The sequence below is a fragment of the Dama dama genome, chromosome 5 (genome assembly GCF_033118175.1).
Source record: "Dama dama isolate Ldn47 chromosome 5, ASM3311817v1, whole genome shotgun sequence".
In the NCBI taxonomy this organism is placed as follows: Eukaryota; Metazoa; Chordata; class Mammalia; order Artiodactyla; family Cervidae; genus Dama; species Dama dama.
In genome coordinates this window covers 82,413,454-82,427,902 of record NC_083685.1, presented here as the reverse complement: position 1 = coordinate 82,427,902, position 14,449 = coordinate 82,413,454, and the positions used below count along the sequence as shown (strand labels likewise).

Genomic DNA, 14,449 nt, shown 5'->3' with positions numbered 1-14,449 from the left:
AGTTGGAAACGAAAGATGGGAAGATACAAGTTCCTGCCTCTGTACTCAAAATTTGAATATTTTCCATTTAAAACAACAATAATAAAGATATCTCCTTCCTTTTTTTCCTGGGACATTTTGAGGATGTCTCTCATAGCATGCCTACTCCCTTTAAATTCTTCAAAGTCTTTCTATCTTATTATGTTATGAATTTTAGGAGTCCTGGGATTTGTTCAGCCAGGCATAGAACAGGGCCTCCTACCAATAAGGCTCCAAAAGTGTGAACTGAAAGAATGAATGTTGAATGAGTCCTTTGCCTGGTACATTATCTCATCTTGTTAATGTCTTTTTAGCCTCAAAGTCCTTAAGTCTGTTTTCTGTATCCATTACCGTGATCTTTTCCTGTCAGTGTACCCATTGTTTATCCCTTTCCAACAACAACAACAAGTCTGATTTTTCGCCTCTTTAGTGAAGCTACCCTACTGAAGATTGCCATGCTGTGCTTGGTCACTCAGTCATGTCCGACTTTGCGACTTCATGAACTATGGCCCGCCAGGCTCCTCTGTCCATGTGGATTCTCCAGGCAAAAATAGCAGGGTGGGTTGCCATGCCCTCCTCCAGGGGATCTTCCCAACCCAGGGATCAAACCCAGGTCTCCTGCATTGCAGGCAGATTCTTTACCGACTGAGCCACCAGGGAAGCTCTTTGTCTTCAATAGAAGATTACCAGAGTTAGCAGCTTTCTCTCTGAGTTTGCCTTTCTGAACCTTGGCATTGTTGAACACATTTATTCTTTCATTAAAGCTATTTTAAATAAATTACTTGCCACATAATAAAACATAAGTCAGACACTGCCCCTATTCTTACGAACATAAAATCTACCCAGCTTACACTTTCAGATACACTGGGTTTCAGAGGCTCCATCATGAATATAGACACCAAGAATAAAAACTCATAAATACTTGGGTGTCCCAGAAGACTGAGAAGGATAAGTGTGATGTACGTTGAGGTTGTTTTTATCCTGGTGGGCCAGTGAAGGATTTTAAGTCAAGGGTAACTAAACTGCAAGATTTGGAGCTTCTCAGTGAAAAGCTTCACTTTTCTAGACTTCTCATTGTATCTCGTCTTAAGTTCAGTGTTCTCAAAATCCGTGCTGTTCCCTTGCTGAAGAATTTAGGTACCTAAATTTAGGTATTTCCACCTCAATTGAAGTATTTCTTTTAAAACTGAAATATATTTTCTTCCCATTGCTTGCCTTTATAATTCTTTCCTCTAGTTAAGAGATTTCGTACTGTTGCTCACATCTGTGGCATCACTTTGCAGTCTCTGCTCTTCATGTTATCCTTCATCCTCAGAATATTTCTTCTCTCCTGTTCTTACCCATATTTTATCCATCTTTCAAAGCCTAGGTCATGTCCCATCTGCTCCGTGATATCTTCTCCAAATAATTGATCCCATGTGTACTTATCTTTAGTACTAGGCAATTAGCACTTAATTATTCCTGTTTCATGCATATTAGACTGTAAGCTTTGCAACAACAAAGAATGCAGTCCTCACAGCATGTTATCTTCAGCTGAGGCACTCAACAAATATTTGACTGCTGTTGTGAAATGTGTGTGTTAAACATAGGCCTTGAATTTCATTAGCTTGTGACGTATTTCATGTTGTATGTAGCCTGATTTCAGCTCCAAACAGTATTCAAAGAAATTAAAGGATACCTGCATAAATGAGAAGACATCCCATGTTCTTGGCTTGAAAGACTTAATATGCTTAAGATGGCAATACTTCCTATACTGATCAACAGAGTCAGTGCAATCTCTATCAAAATGTGAGCTGGCATTTTTGCAGATAATGACAAAATATAGGTAGAAGCAGAAAGTTTTGTTGGATATGATGATCCATCAAAGATTTGTAACAGACCACTGACTGTCTTAGAAACAAAAACAACTCAACCTGATGTTACTATTTTTTCCTATCTTAAGTCCCTGTGAAAAACAATTATTTGCTGTGACAGAGATACTTCACAATCCTTATTCTTTCTTGGGAAAAGGTTTCTTGGAACAAGGGTTTTTGGAGTTTTGAAAGTTAAAGTATTTTCTTCACTGAGTTCTGTGTGTCTGTATTTAGGCAAGGATTTATGTAATGGCTATTTTAGAAACCATCCTGATATGGCAGAATTTCAAAGCATTACAGAAATCAGAAAAACAAACACACTGATCTAAATTTTCTAATTCCATGTGGCTTGTATCTTGAAGAGGATGTTGCTAATGTTACCCTAACGTCTGCCTTTACATTTCATACTCTTCTCTCTGGGAGATTTGTAGCTTATTTGAATTTTGTAGCAGTAGGCTTACAGGGTGGTGACACCAAATAATATAAAAATAATAAATGCCCAAATGGGTGCTTCTGCTCTGCAGTGTAGCATGTTCCCTTCTGATATTCTCGTCTCTTATTGGTGACTATGTATATTTTACTTTTATTTTCAGATAGCAGAACACATTGGTATAACATACCAGCTCAACAAAATTTTGCTCAATTTGTCTTTAGGCCAGGATATCAGTTGAATGGAAAAATGAGAGATCATGAATCCCGCCTTGCCTCAGACTTAAAAGTATCTCAGTATTGAAGTAATAGACATTGCCAGTACTATTTTGAGGATGCTGGTTAAAGAAAGAAACAAAAGAAATTGAAATGCATATTTGTAAGGTTGTAGTAAATGTCAGTTAAACTTCAGAGATTTTGTTTCATTTCCTTTCATTTGTTTCATTTCATTATTCTGTTTAAAAAATCATATTTTCTACCTTACAATAAAGTTAGCTATATCATATAATATAAATACTATGAATCATAAAGAAATACATATGTTTCTTTAAGTTATTTATTTTTGGCTGTGGTGGGTCTCTGTTGCTGCTTGGGCTTTCCTCTAGTTGTGGCAAGTGGGGGTTGCTCTCCAGTTGCAGTGCGTGGGTTTCCATCTCAGTGGCTGCTCTTCTTGTGGACCACGGGCTCTAGCGCGCGCAGGCTTGTGCCATGTGGGCTCCAGAGCGCATGATCAATAGTTGTGACACGTGGGGCTTAATTGCTCTGTGGTATGTGTGATCCTCCCGGATCAGGGATCGAACCTGTGTCTCCTGCATTGGCAGGCAGATTCTTTCCATTGAGCCTCCAGGGAAGTCCTATTATATTTTTGTAAGAGTAAAATATAAAAATTAAAACGTTTTTAGGTTGAATTTCTATGTACAAAACAAATTCATGAAGTGGAATTTATTAAAAAAAAAAATTCCGCTTGTTAAAAGATCTGTAAGAGAACAAAAAGACAAGTCAGAACAGGGTAAGAAAATACTTGAAAATCGTATCTAATAAAAGGTTTGTATCCAGAATATATAAAGAACTTTTAAAATTTGAGAATAAGATCCATAAATAGTTTCTTTCATTTTTATAGTCATTTGATTTTCAGCAGGGGTGCCAGGATAATCCTCTGGGTTGGGAAAGGATATCTTTTCAATAAGTGATGCTGGAACAAGTGGATGTTCAGCATTCAAAACAAGTGAAGTTGAACCCCTACCTCACATGATTTATAAAAATTAATTCAAAATTAGTCAGAGACCTAAATGTTACAGCTAAAAATATAAAACTCTTTGCAGAAAACATAGCTATAAATCTTTGTATATTTGGACTGGGTAGTGTTTGTTTTGGTATGACAACAAAAGTATAAGCAACTAAAGAAAATATAGATAAATTACACTTCATTAAAGTTAAGAACTTTTATGTTTCAAAGCATACCATGAAGAAAGCGAAAAGATGACATAGGAAAGGGAGAAAATATTTATAAATCATGTTTTTGCTAAGGGATTTACATTCTGAGAATATGCTTAACTCTTACGACTGAATGATAAAAAGACAACTCAATTTTGGACAAGTGTTTTGAATAGACATTTCTCCAAGAAGGTATATAAATTAACTAAAATACACATGAAAAAGGTATTTAAAAAACGCAAATCAAAACTACAATGAGATACCTCTTCACACCCACTAGGATGGATAAAATAAAAATGATAGACTATAACAAGTGGTGTTGAGGTGGTTGAAAATTTGGGGCCCTCATACACTGGTGTAGCTTTAGTTTATCAGTTCCTCAAAAGGTTCAATGTAGACCTAACTGTCCCACTCCTAGTCATAAGTACCCAAGAAAATTGAAAGCCCAAGTCCACATAAATATACCCATGTACTAATGTTCATAGAAGCGTTATTCATAGTATCCTGTTAGAACAACCCAAATATTCATCAGCTGGTATAAATGTGGTATATCCATACAGGGCAATATTATTCAGCCATTAAAAGGAATGAACTGTGGACACATGGTACAACGTGGATAAACTTTGGAAACAGAAGTGAAAAAAGCACTCACAAAAGGCCACACTGTATGGTTCCCTTTATGTGAACTATCCAGAGTAGACAAATACATACAAACTGGACAGATTCCTGTGTCAAAAGCTGATGGGTAGGGAAAAAGAAGAGTGACTGCTAAGGGTATGGACTTTCTTTTTGGGTGATGAAAATGTTCTGAAATTGCGATAGCGATCCTAGTATCATTCTGTAGAATCTACCAAACACCATAGAACTGTATACTTCAAAAGGATGAATCTTATGTGTATGAATTATATTTCAGCAAAAATACTAACCCAGTTCTTAAAATTGGCAAGAGCTTTACATAGGTATTTTACCAAAGAAAATAAATGGATGACAAATAAGTTCATGAACCACAACAACAGCAACCTAAGCATATTTGGCCAGAATAGCTGAAATCAAAATGAGTGACAACACCAAATTCTACTGTGGTTACAGAAGAACTGGAAGTGTCATATTTTGCTGGTGGGAATATGAAATGGGTCATCTCCTTTGTCAAACTGTTTGGCATTTTCTCATAACCTTAAAAATACAGTTATTATCTCCATGCAAACATTCATGTTCTATGATCAGCAACTCCATTCCTAGATATATATTTTAAAAAACTTCAGTCGCTCAGTCATGTCCCACTCTTTATGACCCCATGGACTGCAGCACGCCAGGCCTCCCTGTCCATCACCAACTCCCAGAGTTTACTCAAACTCCTGCCCATTGAGTCGGTGATGCCATCCAACCATCTCATCCTCTGTCGTCCCCTTCTCCTCTCGCCTTCAATCTTTCCCAGCATCAAGGTCTTTTCAAATGAGTGAACTCTTCGCATCATGTGGCCAAAGGATTGGAGTTTCAGCTTCAACATCAGTCCTTCCCGTGAACATTCAAGACTGATTTCCTTTAGTATTGACTGGTTTGAGCTTCTTGCAGTCCAAGGGATTCTCAAGAGTCTTCTCCAACACCACAGTTCAAAAGGATCAGTTCTTCGGCGCTCAGCTTTCTTTATAGTCCAACTCTCACTACTGGAAAAACCATAGCCTTGACCAGATGGACCTTTGTTGGCAAAGTAATGTCTCTGCTTTTTAATATGCTGTCTAGGTTGGTCATAACTTTTCTTCCAAGGAGTAAGCGTCTTTTTATTTCACGGCTGCAGTCACCATCTGCAGTGATTTTGGAGCCCCCCAAAATAAAGTTTGCCACAGTTTCCACTGTTTCTCCATCTGTTTGCCATGAAGTGATGGGACTGGATGCCATGATCTTAGTTTTCTGAATGTTAAGCTTTAAGCCAGCTTTTTCCTCTCTCCTCTTTCACTTTCATCAAGAGGCTCTTTAGTTCTTCACTTTCTGCCATAAGGATGGTGTCATCTGTATATCTGAGGTTGTTGATATTTCTCCCGGCAGTCTTGATTCCAGCTTGTGCTTCATCCAGCCCAGCATTTCTCATCATGTACTCTGCATATAAATTAAATAAGCAGGGTGACAATATACAGCCTTGATGTTCTCCTTTTCCTATTTGGAACCAGTCTGTTGTTCCATGTCCAGGTCTAACTGTTGCTTCCTGACCTGCATACAGGTTTCTCAAGAGGCAGGTCAGGTGGTCTGGTATTCCCATTTCTTTCAGAATTTTCCACAGTTTATTGTGACCCATGTAGTCAAAGGCTTTGGCGTAGTCAATAAAGCAGAAATAGATGTTTTTCTGGAACTCTTTTGCTTTTTTGATGATCCAGAGGATGTTGGCAATTTGATATCTGGTTCCTCTGCCTTTTCTAAAACCAGCTTGAACATCTGGAAGTTCATGCTTCACGTGTTGTTAAAGCCTGGCTTGGAGAATTTTGAGATTTACGTTACTAGTGTGTGAGATGAGTGCAATTGTGTGGTAGTTTGAGCATTCTTTGGCATTGCCTTTCCTTGGGATTGGAATGAAAACTGACCTTTTCCAGTCCTGTGGTCAGTGCTGAGTTTTCCAAATTTGCTGGCATATTGAGTGCAGCACTTTCACAGCATCATCTTTTAGGATTTGAAATAGCTTAACTGGAATTCCATCACTTCCACTAGCTTTGTTCATAGTGATGCTTCCTAAGGACCACTTGACTTCACATTCTAGGATGTCTTGCTATTGGTGTGTGATCGCACCATTGTGATTATCTGGGTCGTGAAGATCTTTTTTGTACAGTTCTTCTGTGTGTTCTTGCCACCTCTTCTTAATATCTTCTGCTTCTGTTAGGTCCATACCATTTCTGTCCTTTATCGAACCCATCTTTGCATGAAATGTTCCCTTGGCATCTCTTAATTCTTGAAGAGATCTCTAGTCTTTTGCATTCTATTGTTTTCCTCTATTTCTTTGCATTGATCACTGAGGAAGGCTTTCTTATCTCTTCTTGGTGTTGTTTGGAACTCTGCATTCAAATTGGTGTATCTTTCCTTTTCTCTTTTGACGGTAAAAAAATTTACATTCATACAAAAACTTGTGCAGAAATGTTTATGACAGCTTTATTTGTAATAACCAAAAGCTGGAAACAAATGTCCTTTTGCCAATGACTGGGTAAACAAACTGTAGTACTTCCATACAATGAGATTATATTCGGGAATAAAAAGAAAAGAATTGATACCTGTAGGAAAATGTAGAGTGGTTGAATCTCAGATGCTTACTGCTAAGTGAAAGAAGTAAGACTCAGTACGGTACGTACTTCATTTATAGAACATTCTGGAAAATGCAGAGCTACGGAATGGGAGAAAAAGTAAGTACCTGAGAGGAATTTTGCTTATTGGTGAGATGAGACTAATTTCTCTCTATGCAGATCAGATTTTACTTCAGTTTGTTTTTCATGGTTGTTAATGAGCCATAATTCTTTTTATTTTTTTATATTAATGTGGTCATAAAATAAAGGGTTGATTCATGATTTTTAATTTTATGGTGCATAGTGGTACATTTTGGGAGGAAGGCAATATTTTTGCCTGTTGATTTTGGTCAGTTTCATCCTGTGTCTCTCATGCTGTTCTCTGTGGATATACATCCTTGTGACTCATGTTTCTTCTGCCCTCTGAGGCTTTATAGGTTGTCATGGCTGGAATATTTTCTCTTAGTGATGCTTTTCTTTTCTTTTCTCTCTTTATAGGGAAGCTCAACAGCCAAGACTCCTACAATAATTTTGCCAACAACAACCCCGGCAACCCTCGCCTCTCTCCTCTCCCCAGCCTGATGGTGTTGATGCCTCTCGCCCAAATCAAACAGCCAATGACACTTGGTACCATCACCAAACGAACAGGGTAAGGCCTCAGGCTTAATACTTTTTTAATAGCTATTTTAGAGGATTAAACACATAAAAATAAAGCATACTTTTTCTTTGGGTGGTTTTGATTATGTTCTTCATTCCCAGCCCACATGAGACTTAATGGCAGCTGATTAAGTACAAAGTATAGAACATGCACAAACATGTTCATGCACAAGCATGCACACACATAGTCGTAGAAAAAAACAAAGCAGTGACAAGTTGTGAAAACTAGTATTGGCTAATGAAAACCAGATCCATCTACTCAATCTTGTAGTTCCTGCCTTGTGGCTTTGTCCGAAAGTAGTAGTTTCATTTTCTTGATTTTTGTGGACATAATCTAGATTTATAATGGCCCCCAAATTTTGACTAAGGAGAGAGAACTTAATATGACTACCATGCTTCTGACACTTTGAAAAAACATCTATATTGAGGTACCATTTACATATAATGATCTGTCATTATTGTTGTGCTAGGTGGTAAAGTGCTGACATGAGATACTTTTGTAAGAAGAAATACTTATTCTCAGGGACCAGGCCTTTGAGCTCCAGATTTCACTGTGACACTGAAATTGACCCTCTGTCTAGTGGAGTGGTGTTTTCCTATAAAGTGATCCTATTTTGAAAGTAGAAATTGAGGTTGTGTTGTATTAAGGGGGGAGAAAAAAGAAGCTGGGAAAGAGCAAACCTCACTCCAAAATCTGACATCTTGTGATACAAATCTTTTGGCTGTGTTTTTAAAAATTGATTTTAGCTTTTTAACCCTTTGGTAGTAGTTTAAGTAGAATTTTTACTTCCCTTTCCTCTTTTAGTTTCTTTATTTTAAAATAAATAAGAGTGGCTATGAATAGTAAAGGGGTTATGAACTTATATTTACAGGTAGTTGGCTTTTTTCTTTGGATAATGATACATTTCTGGGATATAGAATCAAATAAAAATGGGAAGTAGAAACTTGAGTCTGGCGCCTCAGACCACTCGACCATCCTGGCATGTTTCAAATAAAAATGGGACTCAATCTTGAATCATAATCTTAGTATTTTTTCATTCACAGACGTCAGTACATAATTGTACCTTTTTTGGTCTGTCTTTCCTGAATATAAGTGAAAGAACACTCAAAATTGTTCCTTGTGATTTTAATTTTATTTCTAAGATAGTGACTGAAGTTCTGTGCCTGAAATTGTGTGATGTTAGAATCGAATTCAAAGTATTTGTGGGGAGGATTAGAAAGTGAGTTTTCTGGGATCTTCCCTGGTGGCTGAGATGGTAAAGAATCCACCTGCAGTATAGGAGACCCAAGTTTGATCCCTGGGTCAGGAAGATCCCCGGGAGAAGGGAATGGCTACCCACACCAGTATTCTTGCCTGGAGAATTCCATGGACAGAGGAGCCTGGTGGGCTATAGTCTCTTGGGTGTCATAGAGTTGGTTATGGCTAAGTGACTAACACTCTCTTAGAAAGTGAGTTTACTTTTGCAGATCTTTGAAACTTTCCATGATAAAAAGATAAACTCCATCACACCTCTTTTACTCTCTCTCTCCCATCACACCTCTTTTACTCTCTCTCTTGCTATTCTTTCTGTCTGTCCTTAGATGGGTAGAAACTATTAATCATCTAGTCTCTTCCCAAGCTACCATACTGTGTGAACTTAGATAACTTTTATATTTCCTTTTCTTTTTAAAAACTTGGTCACAGTTCCTAGATTTTTTAGAGCATGTGTATTATGTTCCTTGTATCCTAGATAATTTAATAATTATTTATTAATGAATTAAGTGGCAGGAATTTTAATTGTGTGCTTTGAAATTAATATTAGTTTATGATACATGTATCATTTTTTGGTGGGTTTTTATCTCAGTTCTTAAACCCTTTTATTTTTGCCAACTTTTAAAATTCTTTTTGGCATGTCCTTTCTTAAAGTGTTTAGAGAGAAAAATTAATATTTGCCTCACAATGAGTACTTGGATTTTAATTTCCAGAATTTTGATAGAGATTCATTTAGACTTACTGGAAACAAAAAAATGTTATTAGACCAGTAAAAGGAATTCCTGGGGATGGATGTGGGACGGGGGTTCAGGTTTGAGGGTCACATATGCACCCGTGGATGATTCATGTCGATGTATGGCAAAAACCACCACAATATTGTAAAGGAATTACCCTTCAATTAAAATAAATAAGTTAATAAAAAAAGGGAATTGCTGCATGCCCAGATTTTCCAAATGTTAACAGTTTAATGAATTTGCCTTATTTATCTTTGCTCACTCCATATACACGCACGCACATACATATACATGCACGCACATACATATACATTCACCAAAAACTCATTTTATTAGTTTTTTTTCTTCTATATGTCTGTTGTCTGTAATGAATTCTTTACTTGTGGCAGAGCTTTAGTGCTCCGTAAATTACCCCATCCACTCTCTTTTTTTTCCGTCCCCTCCTACTATTCTTTTTTTCTCTTCCTGTTAACACAGATTACAGTAACAAAAAAAACCACTTTGATGATAGTATTCATAACTTATGCTGGTTACTGCTAGATTATAAGACCTAATACTCTTAAACCATTTTCTGCAGGGTTTGTTGACTGTATTCAGAAATTGCTATTGTGACGTTACTTATAATTCTTTGCTGTTGTTCAGTCTTCAAGTCGGGTCTGACTCTTTGCAACCCCATGGACTGCAACATGCTAGGCTTCCCTGTCCTTGTCTATATAATTCTTAGAATACTATTTGGTCATAGAATTTTCAGAATGTAGTTTGTGGTTTTACTATCTCAACGCTTAGCAATTTCATTGACTACATGTATTTTGACTAACCAAAAGTAGTACTTGTTTTGGGAGAGTAAGGTATTCCTTGAATTTCCATTTTTGACATATGCTGAGATTTGAAGCACATCCCAAAGCACATCTAATGATTTGAATCATTATATTTCTCCCATTAGATTTCAAGGTTATAGTCATTTCATTTTTATTTAAATTTTTTTTTTTTTTTTTACTGTGACCAGTTCTTAAGCTGCAGTTAGCACACTTGCATTATTTCCATCAAGTTTTATTGTGTTTCCTGAGGATTTTGATTACCACATTAAGGTAATCAAAGTGATGAGCAAATAGCCTTTTAATTTTCCAAGTCATTGTGGAAATCCTAATTTACTCTAACCTTGCTTCAATGAAATGAGTTTTCTAGCATTTAAAAAATAAAATTTACAGAAGTATTTGACATGAATTATGTAGAAAGAGAACACAGCGCTGACTCATTTATAGGCATTAAGTTCCAATTCACCTGATATTATATCTAGTTACATATATATTCCATGTCCTGGATATTTGCCATAATGGCATAAAATAAACATTAAAAAATACATTTCTAGCATAGAGATTTCCAAGAATTGCTTAGGATCCTATATTTAAATAACCAAGTTTAGATGGGAACCTCAACCCAAACCTTCAGGGGATAGACGTGTGCTTACCACGCTTCACATCTGCCCTCTTATTTATGGAAAGATACATCCCTGAAAGCCTGTGCAGTGTCAGGGACCATCTGTCTTACTCAAAGACATTCGCAAGGCCAGTAGAACTGCAAATGGCAGAAGACAGATGTATTTACACCTTCATGTTCTGTACCTTGAAGCAGCACTGGGAGGAAATAAGGCCTATTTTGGCAACAGCTGTCGCTCAGCTCAACTGTGGTATACACTGATGAAGGCAAAAAATGTGCTAGGAATCACTTGGTTTAATAGCCGCTCATTCAAACAAAACCCATTCCTTCCAGTCTAAGACTGGAGGAATGGAAAGGCCTCCATCCTGTTTTTATCATGTGTAAATCAGCATAGTTGTCATCTATTAAAAATGAAAGTGGGTGCCAAGGGATCACTCCTTGTTTTGGAGTGTGATGTTTTTGTAGTAGGGACTTACGAAGCAATAGCTCATAGATGTTTGACTGAATTAGTGAATCAAGTAAGTGATGAAGGTTTTTTTTAAATGCTTCCTATGCAAAAATTTACTAGACAATTTTTCATCAATATGCTTAATTTTACACATATTAAATCTAAAATTATTGACACATACAGCATTTTTTGGGCACAAGCAGGGAACAGTACATTTCAAAAAGTGGTCAGAGAGATTTCCCTGGTAGTCCAGTGGCTAAGATTCCACACTCCCAGTGCAGGGCCCCGGGTTGGATCCCTAGTCAGGGAACTAGATCCCACATGCTGCAACCAAGAGTTCACAAGCCACAACTAAAGATCCCGCGTTCTGCAACCAAGATTGAAGATCTCAGATACCTCAACCAAGACCCGGCACAGCCAAATAAATAAACAAATAAATTTTTTTTAAGTGGTCTTAGTAATTTCATGGGAATAAAAAATACAGAAATTGGTGGAGAAGGAAATGGCAACCCACTCCAGTATTCTTGCCTGAAGAAGTCCATGGACAGAGGAGCCTGGCGGGCTGCAGTCCATGGGGTTACATGACGGAGCATGTGTGCACGAGGGTTGAGGGAGATGGGTTGGTAGCAATAAAGTGGTAGAACTAAAAAAAAAAAACGCTAGGCTTAAAGAATGTTTACATATTAGAACATGCAGAAATGTTGTGTAATCAATACAGAAACAGGATACAGCCAGTGTAGGAAGCAAGCCTATTTTATCAAGGCAGCAAAGACCAGCCATGTCAACAATACTCCTACTGAGCATGCATTTGTAGCCTTTGCAAAGGTATGGCGCTCAACAAAGTCATGTTGCAATTGATGAAGACCACTATTGTTTTTTTTTGAGTTTTGATTTTTGTCATGTATTTGAGGAAAGAAAAATATATATATATATATAGAAATTGGGAATGAAGTTACTTCCTTGCCCTTCACTAGCTGACATGTTTAGTGAAGTAACCTGATACGATTTGTTGTCTTTCACTGGTTTTCTTTTTCTTAAATCGAGCAGCTTCCTGCTCCTTCCTCCTTCCACCATGTTTGTATGTATTCATTTTTTTGTGAACAGTTTGAGCTAGGTATTAGGAACCTTGGGCCTGACTCTGGAGAAGTAGGCTAGGGAATATAGTGGAAGAATATCATCTTTGGAGTCTGGAGCTCCGTCTTATCTTGGTTCTGCCATTTCCAGTGTGTCTACATGAGTTTCTTCATCCGAGGTGTATTTGTATGTATGGATTATAACCTGTCAGCCTTACAGTGTATGAGTTTCCACCCGGTGTTCTATTATGTACTTTCCAAGCCTCATTCAATTGCTGTTCCCTAGGCCAGTGCTTCACAGGAGCTCCATTTAGGAAACATAGATGATTGTTCTTCTTTAGAAATGGAAGCATTTAATAGCATTTATTTGTTTATCTCTAGTTGAAATTTGTAGACCAAATCTGCCATCAGAGTTTGCTAAGTGAATAACTGACATTGGCATATAGTCCTTGAGGAAGGTCTGTTCCTCTTTCTAATTCACTTTGGTCTGCCTTGCCCTATTTAGACACTTTGACCTAAGCCTCAAATCTTATAGGTGAAGTTTGAAGAATTAAATGGGAAAGATTTGGAAAAAGACACCCCTCCCCCTGCCCAGTTCCAGTGGTGGTGGTTTTTCAGTCTCTAAGTTGTGTCCCACACAAAGAGAGTCATGGTCAACTTTGTGACCCATTGGACTGCAACATGCCAGGCTCCCCTGTCCTTCACTATCTCCCAGAGTTTGCTCAAACTCAGATCCATTGAGTTGGTGATGCTGTCTAACCATCTGATCCTCTGCCGCCCTCTTCTCCTTTTGCGTTCAGTTTTTCTGAGCGTCAGAGTCTGTTCCCATGAGTTGGCTCTTTGCATCAGGTGGCCAAAGTAATGGGACTTTAGCATCAGCATCAGTCCTTCCATTGAACATTCAGGGTTGATTTCCTTTAGGATTGACTGGTTTGATCTCCTTGTAGTCCAAATGGCAATTCTCCACTTCCTAGTCCTGTCTTATCTATGTATTATTTCTTGATAACTAAGCTATAAATATTTCACTCCAGATATAAAATAACTGGCAATGTATATTTTCATTAGGATGGATATGTCTACATGTTGCAATGTACATGCACAGTTTGAATTTCCAGTTTTTGTACTGAGTCAGTAGAGTACTTAAGCCACTCCATACTTTGTTCCCTTTTACCATAAATCTGTGAATTTGCTGGAGTGGGAGTGGGGAGGAGATTAAGTCTCCTGTATAATGTATTACAAGTCAGCAAGCATTATTTTCTATGGAAATTTGGAAATCTATGTGTGCTAATCTAGCCTCTCTTCTGCCACATCTGGCGGAAATTGAACATGAGAGTTTTTTCTGATGAAAATCTTGAGCTTATAATTTAAATTTGCATGTTGAATATATCTCAGATTAGAAAATTCGCCTGTATATTTCAGCTTGAATTTGCCTTCAGAACAATAATTTGAGAGCCAGTAGTGCCATAGGTCTCTTTAGTAGTTAAATGAATGAAAAATTTAGAGTAATACTTGAAAATGATGTGAGGACTAACTTGCTTGTATGCACATGGGGAATGTGAGGCCATCAAAGTTACTGTTTAACACGGGGGTGTAGAGTGTAGCAGAGTCATTGGGGTTCCTGGAATGTGGTGTTAGACTATATGGCTTTTCTTTACTATTTTACACATGGTGTTGTATAGCCCTTTCTCTGTTCAGTGTATTTAATATTTATATGGGCTCATTCTTTTGTCTGTTAAGTGACAGTGCTTGAATTCTCATAGGACATGATTAGTTGGAAACTGGAACTTTCAGAATATGTTTTTTTTAATTTTTTGTTTATTTTTAATTGGAGAGTAATTGCTTTACAATGTTGTA

At 37.4% G+C, this 14,449-nt stretch overlaps 1 protein-coding gene across 1 annotated transcript in view; it reads left to right on the top strand.

The window, feature by feature from the left end:
* BCAS3 (BCAS3 microtubule associated cell migration factor) overlaps positions 1–14,449 on the top strand; it is a 583,611-nt gene that overhangs the window by 237,317 nt on the left and 331,845 nt on the right. Inside the window, exon 17 of the mRNA XM_061140731.1 lies at positions 7,493–7,643. Within this exon, the coding sequence (XP_060996714.1) occupies positions 7,493–7,643 (151 nt within the window). The remainder of the gene's footprint in view (positions 1–7,492; positions 7,644–14,449) is intronic.